This window comes from Contarinia nasturtii, unplaced genomic scaffold (genome assembly GCF_009176525.2).
Source record: "Contarinia nasturtii isolate CC-2019 unplaced genomic scaffold, AAFC_CNas_1.1 Cnas_scaffold_2678, whole genome shotgun sequence".
Classification (NCBI taxonomy): Eukaryota; Metazoa; Arthropoda; class Insecta; order Diptera; family Cecidomyiidae; genus Contarinia; species Contarinia nasturtii.
Genome location: NW_022199997.1, coordinates 638,399 through 663,232, shown reverse-complemented (window position 1 = coordinate 663,232; position 24,834 = coordinate 638,399). Strand labels below are relative to the sequence as shown.

General features: G+C 33.4%; 3 protein-coding genes across 4 annotated transcripts in view; 1 reads left to right on the top strand and 2 right to left on the bottom strand.

Annotated features, from left to right (window-relative positions):
• Window positions 1-19,130, bottom strand: part of LOC116348735 (TLD domain-containing protein 2) — a 95,720-nt gene extending 76,590 nt beyond the window's left edge. The window contains exons 1-2 of one of the 2 annotated variants that reach the window (XM_031779832.1): window positions 18,726-19,130; window positions 10,616-11,694 (exon numbers count right to left, since the gene is read on the bottom strand). In XM_031779832.1, the coding sequence (XP_031635692.1) occupies window positions 10,616-11,010 (395 nt within the window). In that variant the 5' untranslated portion in view covers window positions 11,011-11,694; window positions 18,726-19,130. The remainder of the gene's footprint in view (window positions 1-10,615; window positions 11,695-18,725) is intronic. The other variant, XM_031779826.1, reaches the window with a different exon arrangement.
• A 1,104-nt stretch (window positions 19,131-20,234) lies between these two features.
• On the bottom strand, window positions 20,235-21,707 carry LOC116348780 (stromal cell-derived factor 2-like protein 1). The gene is made up of 5 exons (XM_031779892.1): window positions 21,507-21,707; window positions 21,111-21,309; window positions 20,918-21,042; window positions 20,718-20,847; window positions 20,235-20,645 (listed from the first exon to the last, which is right to left on the bottom strand). The coding sequence occupies exons 1-5, from the start codon at window positions 21,574-21,576 to the stop codon at window positions 20,519-20,521; spliced, it is 651 nt and encodes a 216-aa protein (XP_031635752.1). The 5' UTR covers window positions 21,577-21,707; the 3' UTR covers window positions 20,235-20,518.
• Window positions 21,708-22,110: 403 nt separating this feature from the next.
• LOC116348865 (M-phase phosphoprotein 8-like) lies at window positions 22,111-24,607 on the top strand. Its single transcript, XM_031780044.1, has 3 exons — window positions 22,111-22,245; window positions 22,345-22,834; window positions 22,922-24,607. Exons 2-3 carry the CDS (start codon window positions 22,364-22,366, stop codon window positions 23,714-23,716), a joined length of 1,266 nt encoding a protein of 421 aa, XP_031635904.1. The 5' UTR covers window positions 22,111-22,245; window positions 22,345-22,363; the 3' UTR covers window positions 23,717-24,607.
• The last annotated feature ends 227 nt before the right edge of the window (window positions 24,608-24,834 follow it).

Here is a 24,834-nt window from a genome sequence, read left to right as displayed (position 1 = left end):
ACTACTGCATTGCGGAAGAAGGTCAAGTTTATGAAAGAAAACGATGGGTTCATGAAATACATAAATGCACTTACCCGCAGACTGTGTGAATCACACATTGTGTTCCGTCGATTAAAATATATATATGTACCACCTTTTAATCTATAGAGTATATTGAATCTAATGAGCAAATAAACAAATGCTTCAATTGTTGGCAATGAGCACGTTAATTGAACTCTATGAAACGGTTCACACACACAAAGCAGGATGGCGAGCAGCATAAAAGTGTTTGGCTGCATCCAAAAAGAAACATGACAATCGAAGGTCAGTCGGGCGACAACAATTCAATGAAGTACGCACATACCGCAGAAAAAAAGAAAGACACCACACCGTGCACAGTGCCAAAAGCAATCGGGGCGAATCGTGTCTGCGACATTTAAATTAATGCTGTTATTTAATGTAGTTTATTTGTTGTTGCACACACGCATTTTGAGTAATTGCATTTCGAAAATGATCCATTGAGATTTTGCTCTTCTTAAACGTTTTCTGATTGCTGTACTTTGGTGGCATTGGTCGGTTGGCAGGTTTTTATTCGTTTCATTTTTGCAATGCATAAATTATATTTTTTTTACATAATTATCATCATTAATCTCAATTTCGAACCGGCGAGAAAAATGCACACAATTTTTTGGTTAACTTTAAATGAATGGACAATATCGTTGAGCATTTGTTTCAGTTTTTTTTTGGCTGTGTCCATACAATGTTGCTAGCTAGCTATTTATATCAGCTATTGCTATAGCGATATAGAAATAGCTGCTATTTAACGCATCTCTTCGCTCTGACGGTGCGTATACTCGAAAATGATTTAAAATGTTAAACATTTCAAACAATGAGACCATTGTTATGTCCAGCATACACAGCGTCCGAGCGAAGAGTTACGTTAAATAGCAGCTATTTTTATATCCCTATAGCAATAGCTGATATAAATAGCTAGCTAGCAACATTGTATGGCTGTATCTCAAAATACATTTTCGATTACGACAAAAAAGAGAAGGAGACACTTCAAAGTTGCAAATGGTGGAATGGTGGTTCTTTCTCTTGTCAAGTATGCTTTCGTGACATGTCAATATCGATATTAAGAGTGCATGAAAAAAAGAGCGAACAATGAACGATAATGAAATATAAAGTATTGACCTGTTTCAGAAAAAATATAAAATGCGAATAAAAACGGCAAGCACATTTAAATTTGCCTGAAGTCGAAAAACAGCACCAACAATTTAAATGCTGATATCGACGTATGGGGTAATTGAGAAGTTGTGAAATAATTTGGCAGCATCATAAAATCGATGAAATTGACAGCAATAACAATAAAAAGTAACGAACGGTCGCGATAATGTCGGATGAAAAAATAATAATAATGGGAATTGTGTGTATGTTTTACTGGAACAGTTGTAACGACACGCGGAGCACTCACATGCGAATTGAAAGCTGAAAAGGTATGGCTTTTTTGTTCAGTGACTCTTCGCTTTTATGACAATTCGTTTTCTTTGGTATCGTGTGCGTTTCTTTCGAACGTACAAAAGTCAAGATGTTGCGATTGTGCGCGTGAAACGTACCAGCTGACGATGTGAAATTACAATTTAGCATTCAAAATGCAATTACAATCTCGCACACACCATTAATTTATGCATTGTTTTGTGGGCGCTGTCGATCCCATTTGCCTGCTGCTGTTAGATTAATTTGCTCAACTGATAAATCAGCTTAACTAAATTTACATAGAAGTGTATGTAGCTGATGTAGAGTGTACAGGGTTCTTTGTTGTTTTTTTTCTCATTCGTATTTTGTGCGTTTGAGCGCTTGCGCGCATACAATGTGTACACTTAAGACGAAAAGATTATTCGATAAATTTAACAACTGGCTTACACTTGTCCATGAAATCGAATGTCGATCGGTTTTTTTCTCTCTCGTTTTGTTGCGCTCGTATAAACATTCAGCATTTGTTGTCTAAACGCTTAATCTGTTCTATTTACATAATTATCGCGCAAAGAGTGAATGAAAAAACACACACACACACACACACGATGTAAGCACATTGCAAATTATAATCGGAGCTCTGCGTCATCAAGAGAATCAAGATTGAAACTAACGCACAAACAAAATCGATTTGGGGGTACCCATATCGGTGTGTGAATTATCTAAAAACATCAGGTCTACGATGAGTGAATCAGAATAAGTATTGATTCTTATCGGTGACAATGTTTTTGGCATGGAAAAATGCCCCAAACAATGGCATACGCACTGAATTGGCACCGATTCAATTCAAATGAACAACATTCTGTTATCAAATCCATCAATTATTGCCATTCGACGTCGCAAATTGACTGATTTTAATTTTTTAAAAAAGCAAAAAAAAAACGGTCGTCAATTTGTGACGCCCTTTCTCTGCACGTAAATTGAGTGTGAAGAAACTCAATAGTCGCAATCTAAACGAGCTATTTTTGAAACAGCGGAAAAAACATTCTCATTAAAGTAATTTCAAAGCACAAACAATCTAGTCTGTTTTTTTTCGTCGAAATCTGCTTTGCAAAAAATTATCAGTAACATGTTTCCGTTGGAAGGAGAGAAATGATTTAATTCATACGAAATTCAAACATCCAATTGCCAATCGTTTTTTTCTCTCTCATTTTTGTCACAACTTTTTGCCTATAATCAATCATTTCAATATTGATCAATTGATTTCGGTGGAAAAAGCAGCGCTCAGAAAGTCATAGGAAATCAAAATGCGTTTTTATGCCGTTGTTATGGCACGATTATTTTAACATTTGAAAAACGTTTTGCACAAGATATGGAAACATTTAAAGACGAGAAAAAAAATACGTATCAATTTTCATTTGTTAGTTTGAGAGAAACAACACAACAGAATTATGAAGAGAGAACGAATGTGAAAAACGTGATTTCAAAACGCATTCCATTTGCTGGAAATCGACCCTTCAATTAGCATGAAAATGTTTAATACCCGAGAATATCTACACAGTTGGCGATAGATGTGGTAGCATTGAAATGTAAATGCGCAAACACGAGACAAAAATCGATCAGTTTGTCAATTGAATTCTATTAAGTTCAATCATTTCAAATGACCGAACGTTATTGGCGATAATAGATGGAAATAAATAAAGTAAATTAAAATGTGCATTCAAATTGATTGGGAATGATACATTTCGTGCATGCAGCGGTGGACACATGGCAATCGCAATGGAATTGGCAAGAAATTTGTTTACGTCTTCTGGAATTATATGAAATCGGATGTTATTAGTGATTGCAATTATGAGGGAAGAGAGAGAGAGAGAGAGAGACTGAACAAAGAAAAGAGCGCCAATAAATCACGTGACACATTTTGTTATTTGTTCAGTTGGTCGCTTCAACTTTTGGTCACACATATATTTGAATTCCCCACTGCATTCGCATCGATTTGCATTTAAATTGTGACAATATTCTCGTGCTTTCGAACGAGATCTGATGACAATTGAAATACGCTTGTAGGCAAACGTAAAGGACTTCACCTCGATTCGGAATTGCCTAGTTTATCGATATATATGTATGTTTTGTTCGTTTGTTTGCCACACTCTTTCTCCTTGCTCTTTTTTCTCGTGGTGTATCACATGCACTCAATTTCATAGAGTGTCAATTTCTAACGTCCGGTATAGTGTTTGAGTGTTTGTGAGACCGCACACACATATGAAATGGAGTGAAAGAGAGCGATAAAAAAAGAGTGGCGGTGCAAGCGATTGATTCAACGAAAGGCATAATATAAAAGAACAGATTCAACCTTGACACTTTAATTGAAATGACTACAGAAACTAATAAATTGCTTCAAGTTACGTGGCTTTTTCTTTTGTGTACACTTTATAAGTAGCCTATGACAATATGTGCTTGTAACATTTGTATTTGCTGTTCCTTTTCTTGCCAGCTCTTTTCAAATTACCGAGAAGCTCAGCTTAAGTATGAGCAAGAGAAATTATATATTGTACTATTTCGAGACGATGTCGACAATGTTAATCGTGCACACACATACGATATGTGTGTAATACAAACATCGCATTCATGTTAAACATAAACAAAGTTATTTTTCGTGGAAATAAAATGCGTTTTTTCTCACTCCAGCCAAGTAAAACTGACAAAAGTGAGCGCGGATAACAATCGCAGTCATTTGTACCGTAAAATTCATTTATTCACTCAAAATTGAATATGACGGTAGACTATAGGTCCGAAAAAGCACAATTACTGCTCTTCGCTATAAACCATCGAAGCAAATGTACTTGCTTCTGTACAAAAGGAATTGAAGATGAAAATTTACGGCAAACGAACACAAAATGTACAATTTTGAAACGACACTGTGGATGAATTACACTTCGCAGCAATCACATCGCTGTCGCTTTTAATGCTCGAATATTTATTACCCAAAGCACGTACAACTATACGTTGTTTGCTACCGATTTCGTGTCACGAATAAAAACAATGGCAATCTCATTCGATTAAATTTTATATCCATTATCCATGAATCAGGTGCTCAAATGAGAGCAAACGTCAACGAAACGAACGATATTTTTCCGCACTTGATTTTTGTGTATTGTGCTCGGGGTGCACACATTTATTCAGTCAAATGCAAACAAAATGTGACCGTAAAAAAATATGATGTTATATGACGTTCATTAAAATAACGATTGCGCACCCGCGAATTCAAGCAAATTTATTTGATTTTTGATAAGCCACGAATGAATAAAATTCATTCAAATGTAATTAACGACTTTGTAGAACACCAACGATAAAACTACAGACATGCATATTATACAATCACACGCGGAGATCTCTATGATTTGATCAGAGAGAGATACAATACTTCGTTCGCAGGAACTAAAAAAAGAGGAACAACATGGAGATACCTTGGAGCTAGCCAGGAAAGGCGACTGAACTTGCTTTTAATTAGCCATGTATTGCATGTATTTATGAAATTTCGATTATGAAAAGAATAGATAACCTTTTGATTTTCAAGGAACGGCAATCGCAAGCTACTTGCATAATCTAATAATAAAAGATTGCACCTTATCTCGACAAAAGTGATAAACATTTTCCATTTCAGTTGATATAAAAATCAAATGTCCCTCCTCTCTTCCTTTATCTCTCATTCTGATGAAATATTCTTAGAAAAACGATCCCAAACAATTTGCGTGTGTGACTTGACTTGAGTCAAACAATTCTACGCGATACACATATATTATGCAGTATATATTTTCTTGTTGTCATCGCTCTTGACCAATATTTACGATGTGATACCTTCTAATTTATAAATACTGTTTGTCTAGTATAGTAGACATTGAAATATGTGACTCAATCTGGAAGTTCATCGAAATCAATGTAAATATTATCGTGAATCACGTGAATTGTCTTCATTTCGATGAGAAACACGATTTGGGTAACAAAAAAAAAGTTGCCATTGTTTGTGTCGAAAAAAAAAAAGATATCACACTGAATAATTTCACAATGTCTAAATACATGGCGGTTTGTTTCGAAAGACCATATGAAATTTGTGAGAAAATTCCCTGTGATTCATTCAGGAGCTGCTGTTTCACTTCCAAATTATCAACGCAAACATTTTGGATGTGAATCAAAATAAAAAGTTTCCAAATTACCGTCGATTATCGGACACCATAAATAAGTATGATTGATAGCAAAAATGGAATTGAGTCATATCAGTTCGGCACTGACTTTTTTCAGAATGCCAATCGCTGTATGTATCGTTATAAATTTTCCATGCTTATTTATTTCAATTTTATTTTATTTTCTTCCGGTTTGCTTGCGTTCACAAATAATGGGTTTCAATGAGTCGCGTGTTTATTTGAATTAATAGATCGAGCCGTTTGTTTTTATTTAGCTCGCGTGAAATTGAAATAAATGGAAATTGCTTATCAAAATTTGAAATAAAGCCATAGACAATGTGGAGCATGTGTCAGTGTGTGTCTTGTTATTCAATACGCGTAATATGAATTGAATATTAAATGTGTTTCACTGCTTAAATTCCCGTCTAGGTAGACAGAGTTTTTGAAATTGAATTTTCTTCCAGTTGGTGGCTCCTTTTTGTTGATTGCTATTTGTTTTGAACATTTTGATTCCGCTTTTTATTCTTACTCTTGCCAATTCAAACGGCCAAAACTACTGAACAAGTAAGATAAACACAATTATTATGGCCCTCTTCCTTTTTTTTGTCGCTGTTTATTTTTTCCTCGTTTCAATTCGTTCAAGTAGTAGACATTATTTGTTTAGTGTAAAAAGCTGGAAGCTAATTCAGTCACAATGTGTATGTCGTTTGTGCAAAAATGAAATATGGCACCTTATCATAGTCCTATCGTGTATGACATTTTTTTTTGTATGTAAACGTTATGAAACCATATCATAAAAAACAGGCATTAAGGAACGAGGAAAAAATATGCAGCTTAGGGTGTGTTATTAAAAAAACAAAACAAAACCACGTTCACAAACAAAAAGTCGGCGCTAAAAAAAACTATGGGAATCGATAAAATCCATGTCATTAAAAGCTTTGATGCGAAAATAAATCGCAAAAAAACAGGGACTAGCTAGTACAGCTAGTGTATTTCAACACGGAACGTATTAAGTGAACAAATAAATCGAGAGATAGAGAGCCGGTAGAAGAGAGCGAGCGCTCGGGTTTGCAAACACAAACCCCAAAACAATGATCATAATGGATTAAGAAGAATACTAAGAGTACGAAGAAAGAGCTTAAGATATCATATCATTTGGCAATTGGTATTTTTGTTGTGTTTGCGATATTTATCAAACACAGTATAAATATATATCGTGATAAACAACACAAAGTGGTATCACGCATCCATTTGATAATATGTGCGATGTGGATACGGTATACGTGCGAACATTAATGAGTTTTGAATGCCAAGCACGTCGAGCTACCGAACAAAAAAAAAACCAAATAAAACAAAATCTATCAGTATAATCTATATCTAAAACCTTTTTGAAGCGGCGAAATGAAACAAAATAAATAATAACACGAATTATCTCGAGCTAGACCAATATATGCATCCACACAATGCGAAAATTACTTTTCGGGTTATATGCACACAGAGAGAACATAATCTTTGAACATCAATAATTCTACAACGTAGAATTCAGCATTTATTTTGATAGTGTGCAATTGTGATTTCTGTGTTTCAATTATTGTTCAGTGTATTTTTTTTCGGTTTAAATCCGAATTTTTTACGTTACAGTAGGAAATGATTTCCAATCGTGGCAAAAATGCCAGTAAAATACATCTGCCGATTTTATAGCGTGCTGAATTGAAAAAAAAAGAACAAATATACGTATCGCTTGACTTTCATTGTAAACAAAACATAAATGCGAAGTACGAAAAGTGTTTTGTTTATTTAAAACTCAATGTGAACAGTGCCCTCGTCAAATTTGGCTGGCTGCAATGATAGGCATACCGAAAAAAATACACAAAACTAACTCAAAATAAATTTACATATAATCACATGCTTATCATCAAACATGATAGCGGCGTCGTTATTTACTTGGCGGATGAAAAATGTTTTGAAAAAAATTAACTGACTTATACAGTAGTATGGTAGTAGGTAGTTCTCAAACGTATGCGATATTTATTGTGATGCGCGTATCAATCAATGATTGCAAATCCAAATAGTAATTCATAATCAATTTTCGTTAAATTAAGAAGCGCATATCGAAAACGGCTAAAAATGATCCTTCGTACAAATTTAAATGAAATGCGAGTCTCATCATGTGCCCAAACGAACACATTGTGAATCGATCAAAACAAATTAATGGCACTGTCTTGACAAAATAACCGCTATCAACTCAGCCGTGTTTACATTTCTGAAATATGCAACAACAAAAAAATAATAACAAACACTTTTCGCTTACATTTTGCATTTTCCTATCACTCATTTCAAGAGTTCAATTCAGTTGCATTGAATCGATTGTTTGTGCGAACGCTAGTCGCGCGGCACAACTCACGAGTTTCAATCACGTTATCATTTCAGCTATTATACATATTTGACATTTCGGGTCATTCGCGCACTTTGGAATTTTTCCAAATGCAATTTAACTTCGGGCGAGTGTCGCGTTTTTTTTGCTATTGCACGCAATGAATTGCTTAGCTCAATGTAGCACGAGATTTGTCTTATGTTTTCAATCAAATCTGACGACTCTTCATGTGATGATGTGTTTAATTTTAAAACTGAAAAAAAACCGTATACATGGCTTATCAACGCGGCACTGATAGCTTTCTGAACTCGCTTTTTCTCCGCATGACACACATTCAAGTTTTTCCCTCTTTCATATCAACCTTTCAACTGGAAATCTTCTATAATATGTAATCATTAAGGCACATACGAGTATCACTTACAGTCGGCTTTCAACGCGACTCGATTTAAGAAGCGCCATCTCTTTCACGCCAGGTTCTCATATATTTTTTTCTTGCAAATATTTTTTTCTTGCAAAATTGTATAAATTGAATAAGTTTTGCAATAATAATAACGAAAATAATTAATAGAATTTATAATAAATAAAAAAAATTGAAAAAAACACACAAATATTTTATATTATATGATATGTAGCTTTGCCTTGTAGACTTTTCCTTGTAGACCATGTAGAGATGGTTACGTGGAGAAAATATGTATTTGTCAAACATTCATACCTGTCAAAAGAAACAACGTAAATAACACGAAGTGAAGCTATTCTGGTGAATCATATAATATAAAATATTTGTGTGTTTTTTCAATTTTTTTTATTTATTATAAATTCTATTAATTATTTTCGTTATTATTATTGCAAAACTTATTCAATTTATACAATTTTGCAATTTTATTTGCACGAAAAAAATATATTAGAACCTGGCGTGAAAGAGATGGCGCTTCTTAAATCGAGTCGCGTTCAAATACATTGTCAATATACAACGCAAGTGATACTCGGGCACATATCTCGACACAAAATTAGTATTTTTTTCAGAGGTATATAGTAATCGGTCGTTTTTGTTGATATTCGTTGTTTCTTAATTACCGTATAAGCCAACCAATTTTAGTTTTCCTGCATACAAAAAAAAAAACAGAATCCTAATATTACGCCTGTGTTTATGCTCCAAAGTTATTTCTATAAATAATGAAACATTTCGGTTTTAAGTAGCACTCAAAACGTTTAATTGCTTCGAAATCCATGTCGTCAATGAAAAGCACGTGCAGTTAATGGATTCGAAATATATATAAAATTGTGTCTCAAACAAAAACAGCAATTCGAGTAAATGAAATCTTTACACATCTAAAACGTTTTTTTTGCACTTAAAATGAACATAACAACAACAAACTGTCTCAAACCGATGAGAATTCTATCTGTGTTTGGTCTTGAAATGGAAGCATTTCTGCTGGGAAATAAATAGAAGATGGTGTTTTTTTGCTTCAATATTGCACGCCATTTCAATGTTTAAAGTGTTTACATTTGAAACGCATTGTGTGGAAACCATGGAGAAAAGCTTCAATTCAATATATTGTCTACCAATGTCGAGTGTGTGTGTCTTTGAAATTGGCTAATGTGTTCACATCGTTCACCAAATTCAAATAAACTTTTACAAATTAATAACAAGAGTTTAGATAAACATGGTATTTGCAGACTTTGTACAAAGTTATAATCTTTTTTGCTCTCAACTTGCATCATTTTCATCTCTCCAGGTGCACATTTCATTTGTTTCGATGTCAATATTTCTATATCAATTGATTTTCCTTATATTTGCAGCTTCAGCTGAATGCGTAGGTTAACGACTAAAATAATGTTAAATTCACAAACATGTTTATGTGCACGTGAACTTTATGAAATTTTTTCGTCGAAATCGAAATCCCCCCAAAAACATACCAAACATTTGCTACCAAATTTGCTCGACCATAACATTACTTACACTGTAAAATCCATTATTTCGATATCCACCTACCTGGTTCAGCTGTACCCGAATAAGTTTTCAGTTTAAAGGTTATATTTGTTTGTGGCATATGATTCAGTTGCAAAACTGCTTATTTATATAGTTAAACATTTGTATGTTTGTGTGCAATTCATGCAAATATTGTGCAAACAAAATGCCTACGATAACATTCTTTGATTAGGAGCGGTCAAATATGTAGAATGTTCATAAACAACAACAACAATCCGATTATTCGAATCGAAAAACCGAATGGATTTGCTACAACTATACCAGTGCAAAAAGAAAATGTATAAAGAGAAAAAAACCATATGTGTTTTGAATACCGAAAAAAAGTACAAAAGAGGGTGAAAACTCCAAAAAAAATTCGTTGATTGAAAAACAAAAACAAAAGACAAGACCACAAAACTCAAATGTGTAAGAACGAATGGCAGAGATTTAAAAAGAGTTTTATACATAAAAAATGGTTGAGAAAAAAGAGCGTGTATTTGTGAGACTGACAAAACGAAATCAAGTTGTGAAATGTTTACAATTGATATTCAAAAAGAGAGATGAGACAAAACAAAAATGACGAAACTTTCTTTTTTTTTGGAGGGGGCGAAAAAGACATCAAATTCAATATCAACTTACTGCCATGTAAAACTGCCGGTGATGCCTTCTTTGAGACGATCGCGCAATGAACGTTGTCTCCCAACTCCTGAGCCCGCTGGTGGCATTGCATTTGCACCTTTTGAAGATGATGACGATGTTATACTGCTAAAAATGGATAGAGCCGTTGGGCTGCCGGATGACGTGGTGGTGGAATGTTGTTGTTGTGCCAATATACCATCATCGTTCGCCGAATCGAATGATGATTCTTCGGGAAAGAATGTATTGATGGCTGTTCCACTGCCACCACTTATATTACTACTGGCTGCCGAACCTCCACTCATTATTTTACTAATTGTATACTTTTTGCGCGTTAGATGACTCGGCGATTCGCTAAATGAGCCTTGTTTTGGTGAACAATCACGTGACGATGACATTTTGTTTTTATCTTCTCTGTTCGTTGATTGATTGTTCGGCGTTTGTTTTGTTTCTGTGTTGTTGTTGTTTCTTTTTTTATTTCAGCGTGAGGAAGTTTTCTCAAGAGAACGAACAAAAAAGATTCTATGATTGAAGTAGAGAGGTTTTTTGGTCTCTTGTGGGTGATTTCAGTTTCAGTGGATTTGATTTCGGAAACACATTTGCTTCAGCGCATTTATTATTATTTTGAGATCGAAAAATCGAAATAGAGTGAATTAAATGATATATTCAACCGTTGTAGATAGATATGTTCACCGTTTATTTGTTGAGTTTTTTTTTTGTTTGTTTAATTTTTGATACGTTTTTGTTACTTTCTTTTGTGTTTCCGTCAAAGGATGATAGATTTACGCATAGAATAAGGTAAGTTAAAGGTGGATCTTTGTGTACGATAAAAAATGAGAAAAATAATTGAAATATTGAGGAAGTTTCAAAGCTCTTTTCGTTTCGAAATTGATGTCATCTGAATTGAAATTGAATTAAACTGGTTTGCGTTGTTTTGTTCGCTTTTTTGGCATAGAAGTTTCTCTTAGTTTTCTAATTGAATTTGAATAATTGACAACGAATCGTAGCTTGATTTTTTTCAAATATCTACTTCTTTGGCATTTTAGTTCATTTTTAAAAAAATCTTATTTCAAATCGATATGCTGAATAATTTGGAGAAAGGAAAAAAAGAAACGAAAAAAAGAAATTCAAATACAAATAAAATGAAATGTTTAAAAAGCACATTTTCTAATTTGTTTTTTTTTTTTTTTTTTTTTTTGTGAAACTAATGAGAAAATTTGTCAATTTTATGCTTTCTTGTTTGTTTGTTTCAATTTTAAAATTGTATATTGTTGTTTAATTTATTCAACTATATTTCTAGCTTATTAGTAGTTTTGTTGGTGCGACTAAAGGGACTTTTTTTGGCGATATTGTTATATTCTTGTAAATAGAGTATTAGTTAAATTTGAAGCATATTCCATATTCTATTCTACGGTCAAAGCTATTCAGAATTTTGAGAAGCGTGAAAATTAGAAGCGAATCTCATCTATGCATTCATACACGCTGACAATAGAAAAGCCATACATTTTCGTTCAATTTTTCAAGTGGTTGACCGTGTTGATGATGGCCAAAATCCAAATGTGAATTACGTTGTAGATTATTAACGGTTTCTTGTCAAAAAAAAAAAAAAACACGAAATTGAATGTGAAAGTTGATTAAAATGTTGCCATTTGCGCTACTCAAATTGATGCGAAATACACAATGGAATGTGGTATTTGTTGTCTTCTTCGTTTAATTATTCTTCCAAATGGATTTTCCATGGATTCTTTTTTTATTCAAACCATAATTTGCATTGTTTAATAAACTCAGTGGTGCTTTTATTGTAATATGTTCCGAGTGTGAATGGCATAAGCTCGACCACAAAAGTTTATGCAATCTTCAGATAAGAAGCTATTATTCCATAGATTTATGGTGCCCATTGAAATTCTTGTTGCTATGCTCTCACAGAAAAAAAGGGGAGATTTGTTTAACGCTTCATGAATTGTTGCATAATGTAAGACACGAGCCATCGAATAAAAGCACAGAAAAATGAAAAGGAAGAGAAAAGATTGCGAAGCAAAATTGCAAAAACCAAAACCAATGAATAAAGAGACAGAAAAAAAGAGTATCGGAATAAAAGCCGAGCTGAATCGATTGAGAGCACAAATGACAAATGAAAAATAAAAGATTGTGAAATATATTACCGTTAAGACATTTTGAAGCAAAAAGGAGTGACAGAATGCATAGATAGAATAGATAGATCAAAATAAATCGGCAATCATAGATAGATATATGTATATGCATATTATGGAGTTTTTCTCTTTGCAAAACTTACTGTTAGAGTTATAGCGATAATAAAGTATATTGAAGACGAACAAATCATAAAAAATATTGTCATATAATGTGAAAAAAGAGATTAAGTTTTGAGTATAAAGTCAAACGGAAAGCATATTTTATATATTGAAAATTACATTTGCAACTGGATAACATATTGAATAGAGGATGTCCAGATAGTACTTTGGTATATTTTGTGTAATAATATGTGGAAAATAGTAAAAAAAGAGCATTTGGAGTACGGAAGATGGGCTAAAGTTAATGTTCGCAGCAAAGTAATTATAATCTTTAGTATCAATAAATAGCACATTGATTAATATAATGATATTAGCCATTAATTTTGCATTTTACGATAATATAGTATAATAAAATCCATTTAGCCAATCACATAAATACATCGATAGTTACACATACGAGTACGAACCTGCATAAAAGAAAAAAAAGAGAGAGCAGAAATAAAAATGAGAAAAAGCAGATTGTAAATTAGATAGCAGAAAAAGAGGACACAGATACATTGAGCATGTTGGAAATAATATGTATGTCATTTATCTGTGGAATATTTTTCTGTAATGAGAAAAACAAATGTGATTCTGTGAGGAGAAAAATAGAAATCAAAAACACCGGGAAATTCCATCTAACCGAGTATCCTATGTACGATAGCGAACGGAAAAAACACATCGACCAAATCAATTTTGATTTTTTTTGTGTTACTATCTACGACATAAATATTGATCAATCGTTGATAGCCACAATAAATATCAGTCGGAAAATTCTGTGTGGCTGTTAGGCGAAAACAATCAACAAAATAAAAACTCGACGATCGAAATCCGTGTGTAAAAGTGACTTGAATTCCCAATAATATCGACCATCCGAAATGGCATGAGGTGGACACATACAAAACAAGCGAATCCATTTTCTTCGTTTTTTCCTACTTTTTCCATTCTCCACAGTAAGATAGCTTATTTACAACTGACCGCACGCAAAGAAAAATATTTCTAACCAAAACGACAACAGAGAAAACATCAACAATGTGTGCGTGGGAAAAAATTGGAAAACGTGAGTGCCAAAAATGACGCCTTAAATGTTTCCAAGTAAAATAGATGATATCAAGAGAAAAAAACGAATCGAATCTACAATCAACTGGGAGCACTCTTTTTATTACATTCACAAGCATTTTGATGCTTTTCTTTTACTTTTTATTCACGACAGGGAGAGAATTTCGGGTCTATTGTGCGTATCAAATGTTGATGAATGCGTCGTACACATATCACTGACCTCCCCCACAAACACGTAAACCCAAATATATAGTGGCATTCAAAGCACATTTAACGAATCAAATCACAAGACGAAACGTAGAAGCATTTCGCACGAAAAATGTCTCGGTCTCTTGTGATAAGGGCAACAAAATGAAAAAAAAACCTCCGACAAACAAAAAATAATGACAACAACAACAAATGTGGAACACATAAAAAAAAGTCACTCACATACATTTGAAGAAATTTATATAACGCGTAAAATATCTGTGCTTGGAACAAGTATTTTATCCGAAATATATAGAAGAACATCGAACAGAAGAGAAATAAAGCACATTTACCTAAATATACACAATCGCACTCAACAAACATCTAACGAAGACTTATCATCATCCATGTGCATTATAATATGTATATTGTGCGCGTATTCATATACACAACATACACATCCGCGCACACAACAAACACTCAACACACAACGATGATATTCATATAAGGCGCACATCAAGTTTTCGGGACCAACTAACGAAATATAGATTTTTCGATTGTTCCATGGCCTACGAAAAGTACTTATCCCTTGTCTATTTCATAGTTTTACACTCTTATCGCTGACTTGTGCCTAACCCATCTTATACGCTTCACAACGCACATCGACCATCAAATCAAGCAATAGTAGCAACGGAGTCGACGTCGAATAATACACAGGAGCAAAAAGCTTTTGCTGTTCCCTTTACCTCTGCGGTCGCTGCTTCTACTGCTGTTGCTACGACTAGTAGCAACGTTTGCAGCTACGAGAAAAACCATAACAAATGAAATGCTCATCAAAAATTGCGTTTCGAATGATTAGTAACAGCAGCAATAAAAACAACAACAACATAACAGTCATCTAACGGTCATGCAATATTCCCATATCTCAGTACACAATGCAAATATATACAAACATTTATACATAGTATATATTTACATATCAACGTTGTTCGTATCAGATAAAAGTTTTGAAAACAGGCTCACACTCCATCCAGTTTGGTTTTTTTCTTTCTTTGCAACAATAAAGAACGACCAAATAGATGCGAGGCAAAGACATGATCGAAAGAGAAAGAGGCATTTTACAAGTTGTATATGCTGTGCTTTCAGGCGAACAAACCATTTTTTATACCATATATTCTCTCTCGTTTGGGTCTCTCTTATTCGCTATGGTTTCAACATAAAATTGTTGTAGTTGTTGTCTTTTCTTTCGGTTCAATATCTACGCATAGCTCTTCGTCGATTATATAATACGCAGTGGTACAATGTACACGCACATAGGGTTTCACGTATACGCACCAGCCAATGCCTCAACGATTTTTTTATTTGGTAATGCAAAAGCTCTTGCTCAGCGAGAAGAAAATGGTGTGTGAAAATTGAAAGAGGGAAAAACACGTCCATGCAGAATACACACACAGAGAGAGAGAACGCGTCAACGACAAATTAATACGCACGCTTCGCATAAATGAATGTGGAAAAAAAGCTGTGGAAGAATTTTGATGGAATTGAACCAACGTTAGTCTGATATCAAACAGCTGAAAGAAAATAGAGAGAGAGAGAGAGAAGATTGTATCAAATTAGGAAAAAAGTTGATTTTTCCTTATACATACTCTTGAGGTTACACGCATGGACGATATGTTTCGATTTCTTTCAACCTTCTTTTTCTGTGCTTGAAACTACGCACCAGGCGATCCGACTAAATGAACATTATTGATTCGTTGGTGTCGTTCTTAGTTTTCTTTGGCATTTTTTTTTGGCTAGCACACAAACTTTTGCACCGACACAATTATCTATGTGCTCTTTCAACAAACAAACATGTTTGCGTTCATTGCCTTGCACATATAAGAATATACTCTGAATTTGTTATTCTTTCATTTACTCTTAAACTGTTGTTGACTGTTGTTGTTGATTTTCACGATTCGATTTTTTTCTTTTACTTTTCTTCTTTCGTCATTTCGTAACTTATCATTGTTGGTATCGATATTGTGTCGCATATATAAACATAATGAAAGGCATCGACACTTTTACACGCACCCACGCGTGTCAACCCAGTTTTCGTTCGTTTTTTGTTCTCTTTTTTCATTTTTCCAATTTTCAATTTCGCTGCTTTTTTTTCTCCTTTCGGCAATGTTCGCATCATGCATTAAGCTTTTCACACCAAAGGTATGGTCATTATCTCTGTTCGTTATCTGTATATCATTTTTCATTAATTTGCTAGGCTCAAGAATGAGCGAATGTTTTTCATTTTGGCATGACAACGCTTTACTTGAACACAATTCGGGGAAAATGGAAGAAAAAAGTGTATATTGTGTATTATTCAACATCAATTTGGCTCACTTTGGCTGAGATTACGTTCAAGAGGCCGTACAGTAGCAAATCACACATATTTTATTAAGTTTAATTAACGGTAATGAACTGTGAATTTTCGATACATATAATAGAAATGGGAATGCCAGATTTTTTTTCTTTATACCAACCATGGATTAGTCAGCTCTTTCTAAGCGCTAGCTCTGCTCTAAGTATTGATCAGACACTTTATATTTTCATCTATAATAGCATCGAGTTTTCGAAATTCAACCGAAAAATTGAACGGAAAATATCAAAACCCTTTCGTCATAATTATTATTTTTGGGGAGCTGTATTTTCAATGGCTGCAATCATATTTTAAAACTAATTGAATTCAGTGTTACGTTGAGTTTGTAACACACAAAGAGCTATGCGCTCTATATACCAAACCGTCTTTCAATTCTGATTACCAAAAGGGATTCGTTTAGCTTAGAGTGGATGACGTGAGATTTATATATTGTTTATATAAAATACAGAAAATTAAAAAACTTTTTTGTTTGTGTAATAAAATTGCTTTCTGTTTACATCGATCCTTGTAGAAACTGCACGACATTTTATACTGCTTCGAAAATTTTGCCGAGCAAAAGAGAATCGAAAAACGTCAAACATTGTCCTTTTTTGTCATAACTTACAGTCGTTTCTTGTATAAAATCCGTGCTCATCTCTCAAAATATTGTCATCGCACTCGTTTGTGCAAAATACGCACATACACACAAACCGTGTTTTCGAATCATTCAAAGCTTGTCCAAATAGAAATTTAACAGAAAGACGGCATGGGCATATAGCAGTGGTTGAACATTCGTAGATGTTGGCGTATAAAAACACTTGCCACAGTGACACAACCGAAAAACGGATCAAATGATATTTTGATAATGGTTCAAGTAAAATTCGTTAGAGAACAAATGAAAAATATGAACCGAGCCCAAGGATGAATGTGAACTTATTTCTCCGTCGCTTTCTCTCTCCACATCGTATGAATGACAATACAACTGTTCCAGTCATTTTGAAGTGATACCTTTTATTGAAACCACAAAATGAAATACAAACTGTATTCGGTTGAATATCAATTTGGTGTGCATGCATTGAAACCCTTAAAAATTACCCAAAAAAAATTCTCTCTCTATTTTATTTGATATATTTTTGGTCACATTTTTTTTAGTTTTGCCAATAAAATGTTGAGGCGCGAACGGATACAAGTCATAAATATTTTTCGATTTCCGAAGTTTCGTTTTTTTGTGTCTGTTGCTATTGCTTCATATGAAAAGCAATTACGGAAAATAGAGGGTACAATGCGAGAAAATTCAATGAAAACGAATGAAAATTCTGTGTTGTTTTTTCACCACACAGACACACACACATATATATAGAAGCAATACAAACACAAGAAGAAACCACCGATATTGGACGATCTCAGTTAAAATCGACAACATTCAAAAATATATACAACGAACGTAAGGTGGTATGCGTATATATTCATATAATATAGATACGATGACGATTGTCTGTGTGCATGCTTGTGTACAAGTATTCAATGTTCTTTTGAAGGACACTTGGATAAAGTTGAATCAGAAAAAAAGAGAAGCAGCGACTTTCGCAGAGAACGTACGTTCGTGTGTTGATTGCTTTTGTTGATGTTGTTGCTAAAGCTACTTTCCGTTCAAACTTCTTCTGCTGCAATGTTATTTAAACAATTTTTCCATTTACTACGAACCAAACATCTTATATTTTTACCATCGAATTATATTGATAGACATTTTATCACAACATCTATGTGTTATTTATTTGTTTTTATTTATTGAAGAGAGAGAAGAAGAAAAAAATCGATACCACAATCGATTCTATCATCCGTGAATGTCAAAATCATATCATAAATTGTCGTTAAGTTAATTGACATCCAAACTAAACTTTTTATATCTCAACCAGATAACATCGTAACTTATCATGCATTTGTCAACAAACTTTTGGAACAATATATTTGCAAACAACCCTCGAAAAATATGAAATTAATCCACTTTCAACAACAATTATCATTATTAACGATGAAATAAAACAACAATTTCCTTACACACGAAAATCATTCGCACAATTAAATGTTCCATTACGCATTTGAAATGTTCGCACTTCACATGAAGTCCGTTAGAAATGATAAGACAAAAGCGAATACATAAAATTGGAAAGAGGGTTAATACTGTACTTACATTTTATGGTTGATTGATGTGTAAATTCCTGCTTTTCTGATAACTCCAACCCTCTCACACAAATATATACTTTACGACACCTTGACGACCATCCGACCAGTTGTCGATACAAATTAATTTTCTTTAGAATTAAGCACTTGACGTGAACAAATTCGATTTTAACGAACACGCATTCAACACGAAAACAAAATAATTGACGAATTCAACGGTGCAAATGATTTTTGCGTTTAATTGGGTTTGTTTTCTCTTTTTGTTCTTGAATTTTAACTAAAAACTTTTGTATAAAAATGGTATTGAATAATCAAGTCTATCAGAGTCTGTACGTTTTGTGTGCGACTTTATTTTTCTCGCATAAAATTCTAATTGACATGAATGACCATTTTTTTTCAACGGAATTATAAACAAATCAATTTTCACCAAGCGTGACAAGATTTTTGATGAATGTCTATAAAATATTTATAAATCGATAAATTCTCAAAAAAGGTAGAATTGCAAATGAGCAAGAGATTTTTGTTTTTGATTCGAAAAAAAATTAACAAAAACAAATGTGTTTAAAAAAATGATGTGGAAAACTTAATTGATTGACACCATCATTCACTTGATTTTCTTGTTCAATTCGTTCGTTATCGTGATTTACTATTGATCACTTCACAATAAAAACAAACTAAAACGTGATGTGATTTGATATTTTATTATGTTTTAAATGAACTAACGTTTGAATTTACTCATTTTTATTGCAAATCATTTTCAACGATTAGATCTTGTGTAAATTTTCGATTTATGATTTTAAAAAATAATGATAATCATGCTACTGGTGTGTCCATGACAGATTCCGTTCACTTTCACTGCACTTCAATTTGTGACGACTTGTGCTCGAAAATTATCATACTATGGCTCACATAAAATGTGGAATACACGATATGTAATACGGTTATCTTTTTGGTGGTGAAATTTTTCCCATTCGTGCATGTATTGGTGTCTATTGCCTGACATTGGGCTTCAAACGTATGAAAAGTGACGGAAAAAGACATGCGTACTTCATATCTCTCACTTTGTATGTTACATATTGTTGTATGTGTATGTGTATGTTGTGCTGTTGAGTATTTGGAATTGTTTTCATTTTTTTTTGTGTGTTCATCTTCGAATTGGTTTCGAGAACGTCAATGTTTTCCTGTTTATGTATTAAATGCGAGTTTCAGTGTATGAGTCCATTAATTCGATGAACATATGTTCAAATTTTCTCTTCCTCAGCTTACATTCAAGGTGTCATGAAGATAACATGTTACAAGACCCATTGCAATAGACGAATTGTAAAGAAAAACAAATTGGAATATATGAGCCTGAAATTACAATTTATATTTAATAATATTCATTAAGTGAAGGGCAGGAATTGAATGCCACCGAAATTGTAAAACTATTCAAATAAATTTTCCAACGTTTTCAACGGTTTTACAGATATCAAAGTCATCCATCCCTATTGAAAAAAAAAAACATGGAAAAACTCATGAGTTTACTCTGTTTCATTATATTCATTTTATTTCATGGAACGCAAATTCTATTGTATCACATGCACATTGTGAAATCAGTATTGAGAGTCAAATGATGTTTTCAGTTTGTTTTTGGTTACATTTACAAGTTCACAAATCACACTCGACATTTGCATATAATATAATATTCTTTTCATTATAATTTAACTAAAATTTAAGTGTTTGCTTCGATATGCGGAAAATCAGTAAGCAAACTATGTTTGTACATATGAAGCAATGCCCCAAAATGATCAAATCTTGACAGATTTAAAGTTCATCGTGTTTCTTGAGTGGTTGTTGACTTGGATGCACAAAAATACCTTCGGCTGCTTTCCACTCCGTTGATTTGTAGCTATTTGTAACTCCGACTATTTCCATTTGGCCATTGATTGGTCTAATATTAAACATACAAACAATTAGAATTGTTCATTGCTTAAAATGTGCCCGAGAGGAAAAAAACTCTTACCTGCCAAATGTTCGCCCACTCACAGATAGATAGGCGTCTGTATCGATGTGTTGAAATTTCACCGAATTTGAACGATTCCAAACATCGTCAGAGCAAATGACTTTCCAATTATCCCCGCTATCTCCAACACCTGCAAATAAAACCAAAAATCTTAATATATACAAAAAAATTAAACCGGATTTTTTTTAAATAATAATTACCGTCTTCGCCATAGCATGAGATTTCCTGATTTCCAGACAATGGACTTTGGAAGTGGTGTGAGTGCAGGTTCTTTTTGGTTGACAAATGTTGTAAACGAATAGTATCGCCACATTTCACGGGTTGCCTGAATAAAAACCAGTATTTTGAGATTAATAGGAGTGTTCAGCTGGTTTTTGGTATGTTTTATCTTACCCGCGTTGATAAGATGCGCTTGTTAAATTCAAAATGGTCCAATGACTGTTGATATCCTCTTTCAATTCGGTTCCGGTAATTGATTGTTGGCCAGATCCTGTTCCGTATTTTACATCATGTGAATGTAAACGAACATTATAATCAGTGTTCAATATTTTAAGAACTGAGCCATATGTCACAAATTGCGTGGCGTGTGATGCTAAAATTAAAAAAAAAAATCATATTAAGTTTATGTTATTAAATGTTTTCATAAGATTTCATTGAATTCGAAGATAGAAACTCAAAGTTGATTATTCTCGTGTCACTTGAACCACGTCAACCAATCAGATTACAACACATATGAAAAACATAGACATCTTTTAATGAAATAGTTAAAACTTAAAAAAAGTCACTTACCAACTGAAAGATTTAGACATTGAATAAATGCACAAATAAAAATTACCAATTTATCTACTGATACAATCATTTTAGATTTTTAATTTAAAGAAAAAATAAGGTGGATAAATATACAAAGACTAAGAGCAGCAATTGAATCACTGTCAAACGTAGTGCGTTTCGATTGGTTGTGCGATACGGTGTGAAGTTGGTTTCATACTGACTGTCTGGATCGATAAGATGTTTGTTAAACTGTTTCAAGTACAGTAAACACTATGTGGAGAGAAAGAGACCACCATATGTGTTTTGAATTATCAAGCGAACTTCGACAGTGCGGCATTCAAATAATACAAGTGTTGCCAGAAAGAACAAATTAAATTTTAGATTATTTATTATTTAAATGTTTTAAAAAACTTTTTAATATGCAAGGAAATTAAAAGTGATATTGTTCTTTTTTTTCTAAATAACGCAAACAAAAATTATTGTATTATACGCAATTTATTATAAAAAATACCGGTATTTTTCAAACGACTTACCGGTTTTTTTTTAACGTTAAAATCCATTGCTGACAACTTTGCAAAATGCAAATGTATGCATTGATGCTCTAATGATAGGCATAAGCAACAACAAGCGAAAATCGGCGCCATTTCTACCTTTTATTCACATTTGGACACTGTGTTTGGCATCATCAAACTAATTTGTTTTGAAAAATAAAGTGCAGAAACTATCATTTTCAAACGGTTTCATCAAAAAGAAAATTGTAAGTGTTAATATTATTTATAATAAATTAAATGATTAAACAATATTATTTTTAAACGATTTTATTCACTGAAAATCATATTTTGTGTTGTTTTTGTAGCTTACGACAAACTAAAAACATGCGAAAAGATCATTTGCACCGTCGTTCCGCTGAGACATCAACAAATGATGCTCCCGAAGTTGGAAATGGTGATCCATTATCAGGTTCGGCCGATCCGTTCGATGTACTATTAAGTTCAAAAGCCGACGAGAGCCGTTCAAATGGTAAAGTTCCATCACCACTGCCTGATTCTGATACCGAAAATGACAATGAAAATGACGCGTCAAAAAATGAAAATGAAAAAACTGAAACCAATGGTGACGCTGTAGAGACTGAAAATGGCGGCGAAGATGGTTACGAAGTTGAAGACATCGTTGATCATAAATTCAAAGGAAAAAAGAAATATTTTAAAATTCGTTGGAAGAATTTTGGTGAAGACGATGATACATGGGAATTGGAGAACAATTTATCATGTCCAGAAATTATTGAACGCTATGTGGCTGAACATCCAGATGCGGTAACCGTTGTCAAAGAGAAGAAGGAAAAGAAGGTCAGTAAATTTAATGTATATATGGTTAGACCCTGTAGATGGAATGATGACAAATTTTCACAAAACAAAAATGGCATTTCATTAAAGGTACGCATATCGTTACCAACAAAGGAACCAACGCGACACACACCAAAACGTACGGCCGCCGAACGTAAGGCTATTATCGATGATCCGCTTGAGAGTGATAGCGCTGATTCGGTTGATAAGAAAAAATCGAAGAGAGGCCGACCGAAAAAAGGACCGAGCAAACCAGCAAAAAAACAAGAATATGAAGTACAAAAAATCATCGACGATGAACTCCGTAATGGTAAAAAATACTATCGCATTCGCTGGAAGGGTTGGGGCGCCAAAGACGATACATGGGAACCAAAATCATCATTGTCATGCCCGGAAATTATAAAGGCATACGAAAGCAACAAAACCGATAACGAGGAATACGAAGTGGAGAAAATTGTCGGCGAAAAAATTGAATACAATGTTCGATACTTTTTGGTAAAATGGAAGGGTTGGCCCGAATCAGACAATTCATGGGAAACGGAAAAATCCGTTGATTGCTATGAATTGATCGAGAAATTCCGTGATTCATGCCGATCAACAAATAAATCCAATAAAAGAACCGCAAGTACAACACCGAAGGCATCCAAAGCCAAAAAATCACGCAAAAGTTTAAGTGACGATGAAAATAATGACGAAGAAGATGATGGTGAAGATAAAAAAGAATGGGAGGTTGAGAAAATCATTAATTTCCGCAAACGCGCCGGCAAAAAAGAATACTTGATCCGATGGAAGGGTTGCAAGGCCTCCGAAGACACTTGGGAACCAGAGAATGGTATTAATTGCCCCAATTTAATCACCGCATTTTTAAAGAAGAACAAAAAGTAAAGTCCGTTTCAACACGGAACATCTTCTTTCATCTTTTTACATGAATTATACTTTTTTCAATAATTATGATACATTAACTTTAATCGCTAAGTAAACGCTCATTCATATAATACAACTGGCTTTATAAACAATCACTTCGAAACCGCAGCTATGGCTGCTGTAGATATTGATAAATGGACAATTTTTTTCGTTATTGCATGATATAATATTTTCCACTACGATGATATGCATTATTTTTAATTTCTTAAATTGTATCGCATCTATTTCGTAATATCGGCTTTAAATGTTAAAAATATAAATTCTAATGATTTAGAAATTTCATTTATTTTATATATGGACATTCTAAGCCAGTTGTATTTTATGATCTTTCATCCATGTTAATCCTGCGACACAGAAAATATTACACATATGAACCGCATAGAATAAATCAGCATTACTAGATAAATGTCTTCAAATGCGTTATAGAAAAAAGTACGTCAGCAATAGTGTCAAAAACTGTATGTGACGCGTTATATACAAAAGTTCGCCAACAAAAGCGTGACATCGTCCATATATTTTATAACGCTTTTGCTGACTGACTTTTTTCAGTAACGCATTTGAAGACATTTATTTAGTAATGATGATTTATTCTAAGTGATTCATATTTTCTTTCTATTTAACTAAGAAAAATAGTGTAAATCTACATAAGTGTAGATTGTTTTAGATGAATTTAGTTTGACATAATTGGTACATAGATATATGTAGATATTTCTGAAGCCATAAACCAACAAATTTCAAGTATCTATTTTATTCAAAGCAAAACTTCCATCTGTACGAATTTGAAATATAATTGCGAATAAAGTTTAAACAATACCAATATTTGTTTTGGTAAGATCGTCTGTCGTATTGAAATTACTTATTTTCATTTATTTTTTGATTCATTTCCTTAGCGGCGACACAGTTTACAACCGAAAAAAAGCGATTTGCATTAGATGTTGTGTCGAACCCAAGGTAAACAAAACAAAGAGAAATTAAAATGCAATTAGCAGCACACGCATAGATGAATGACATTACATGCGTAAATGTTCTTCAATTGATTGGTGAATGGAATACATTGCAATTTTCCCATAACAAATTTG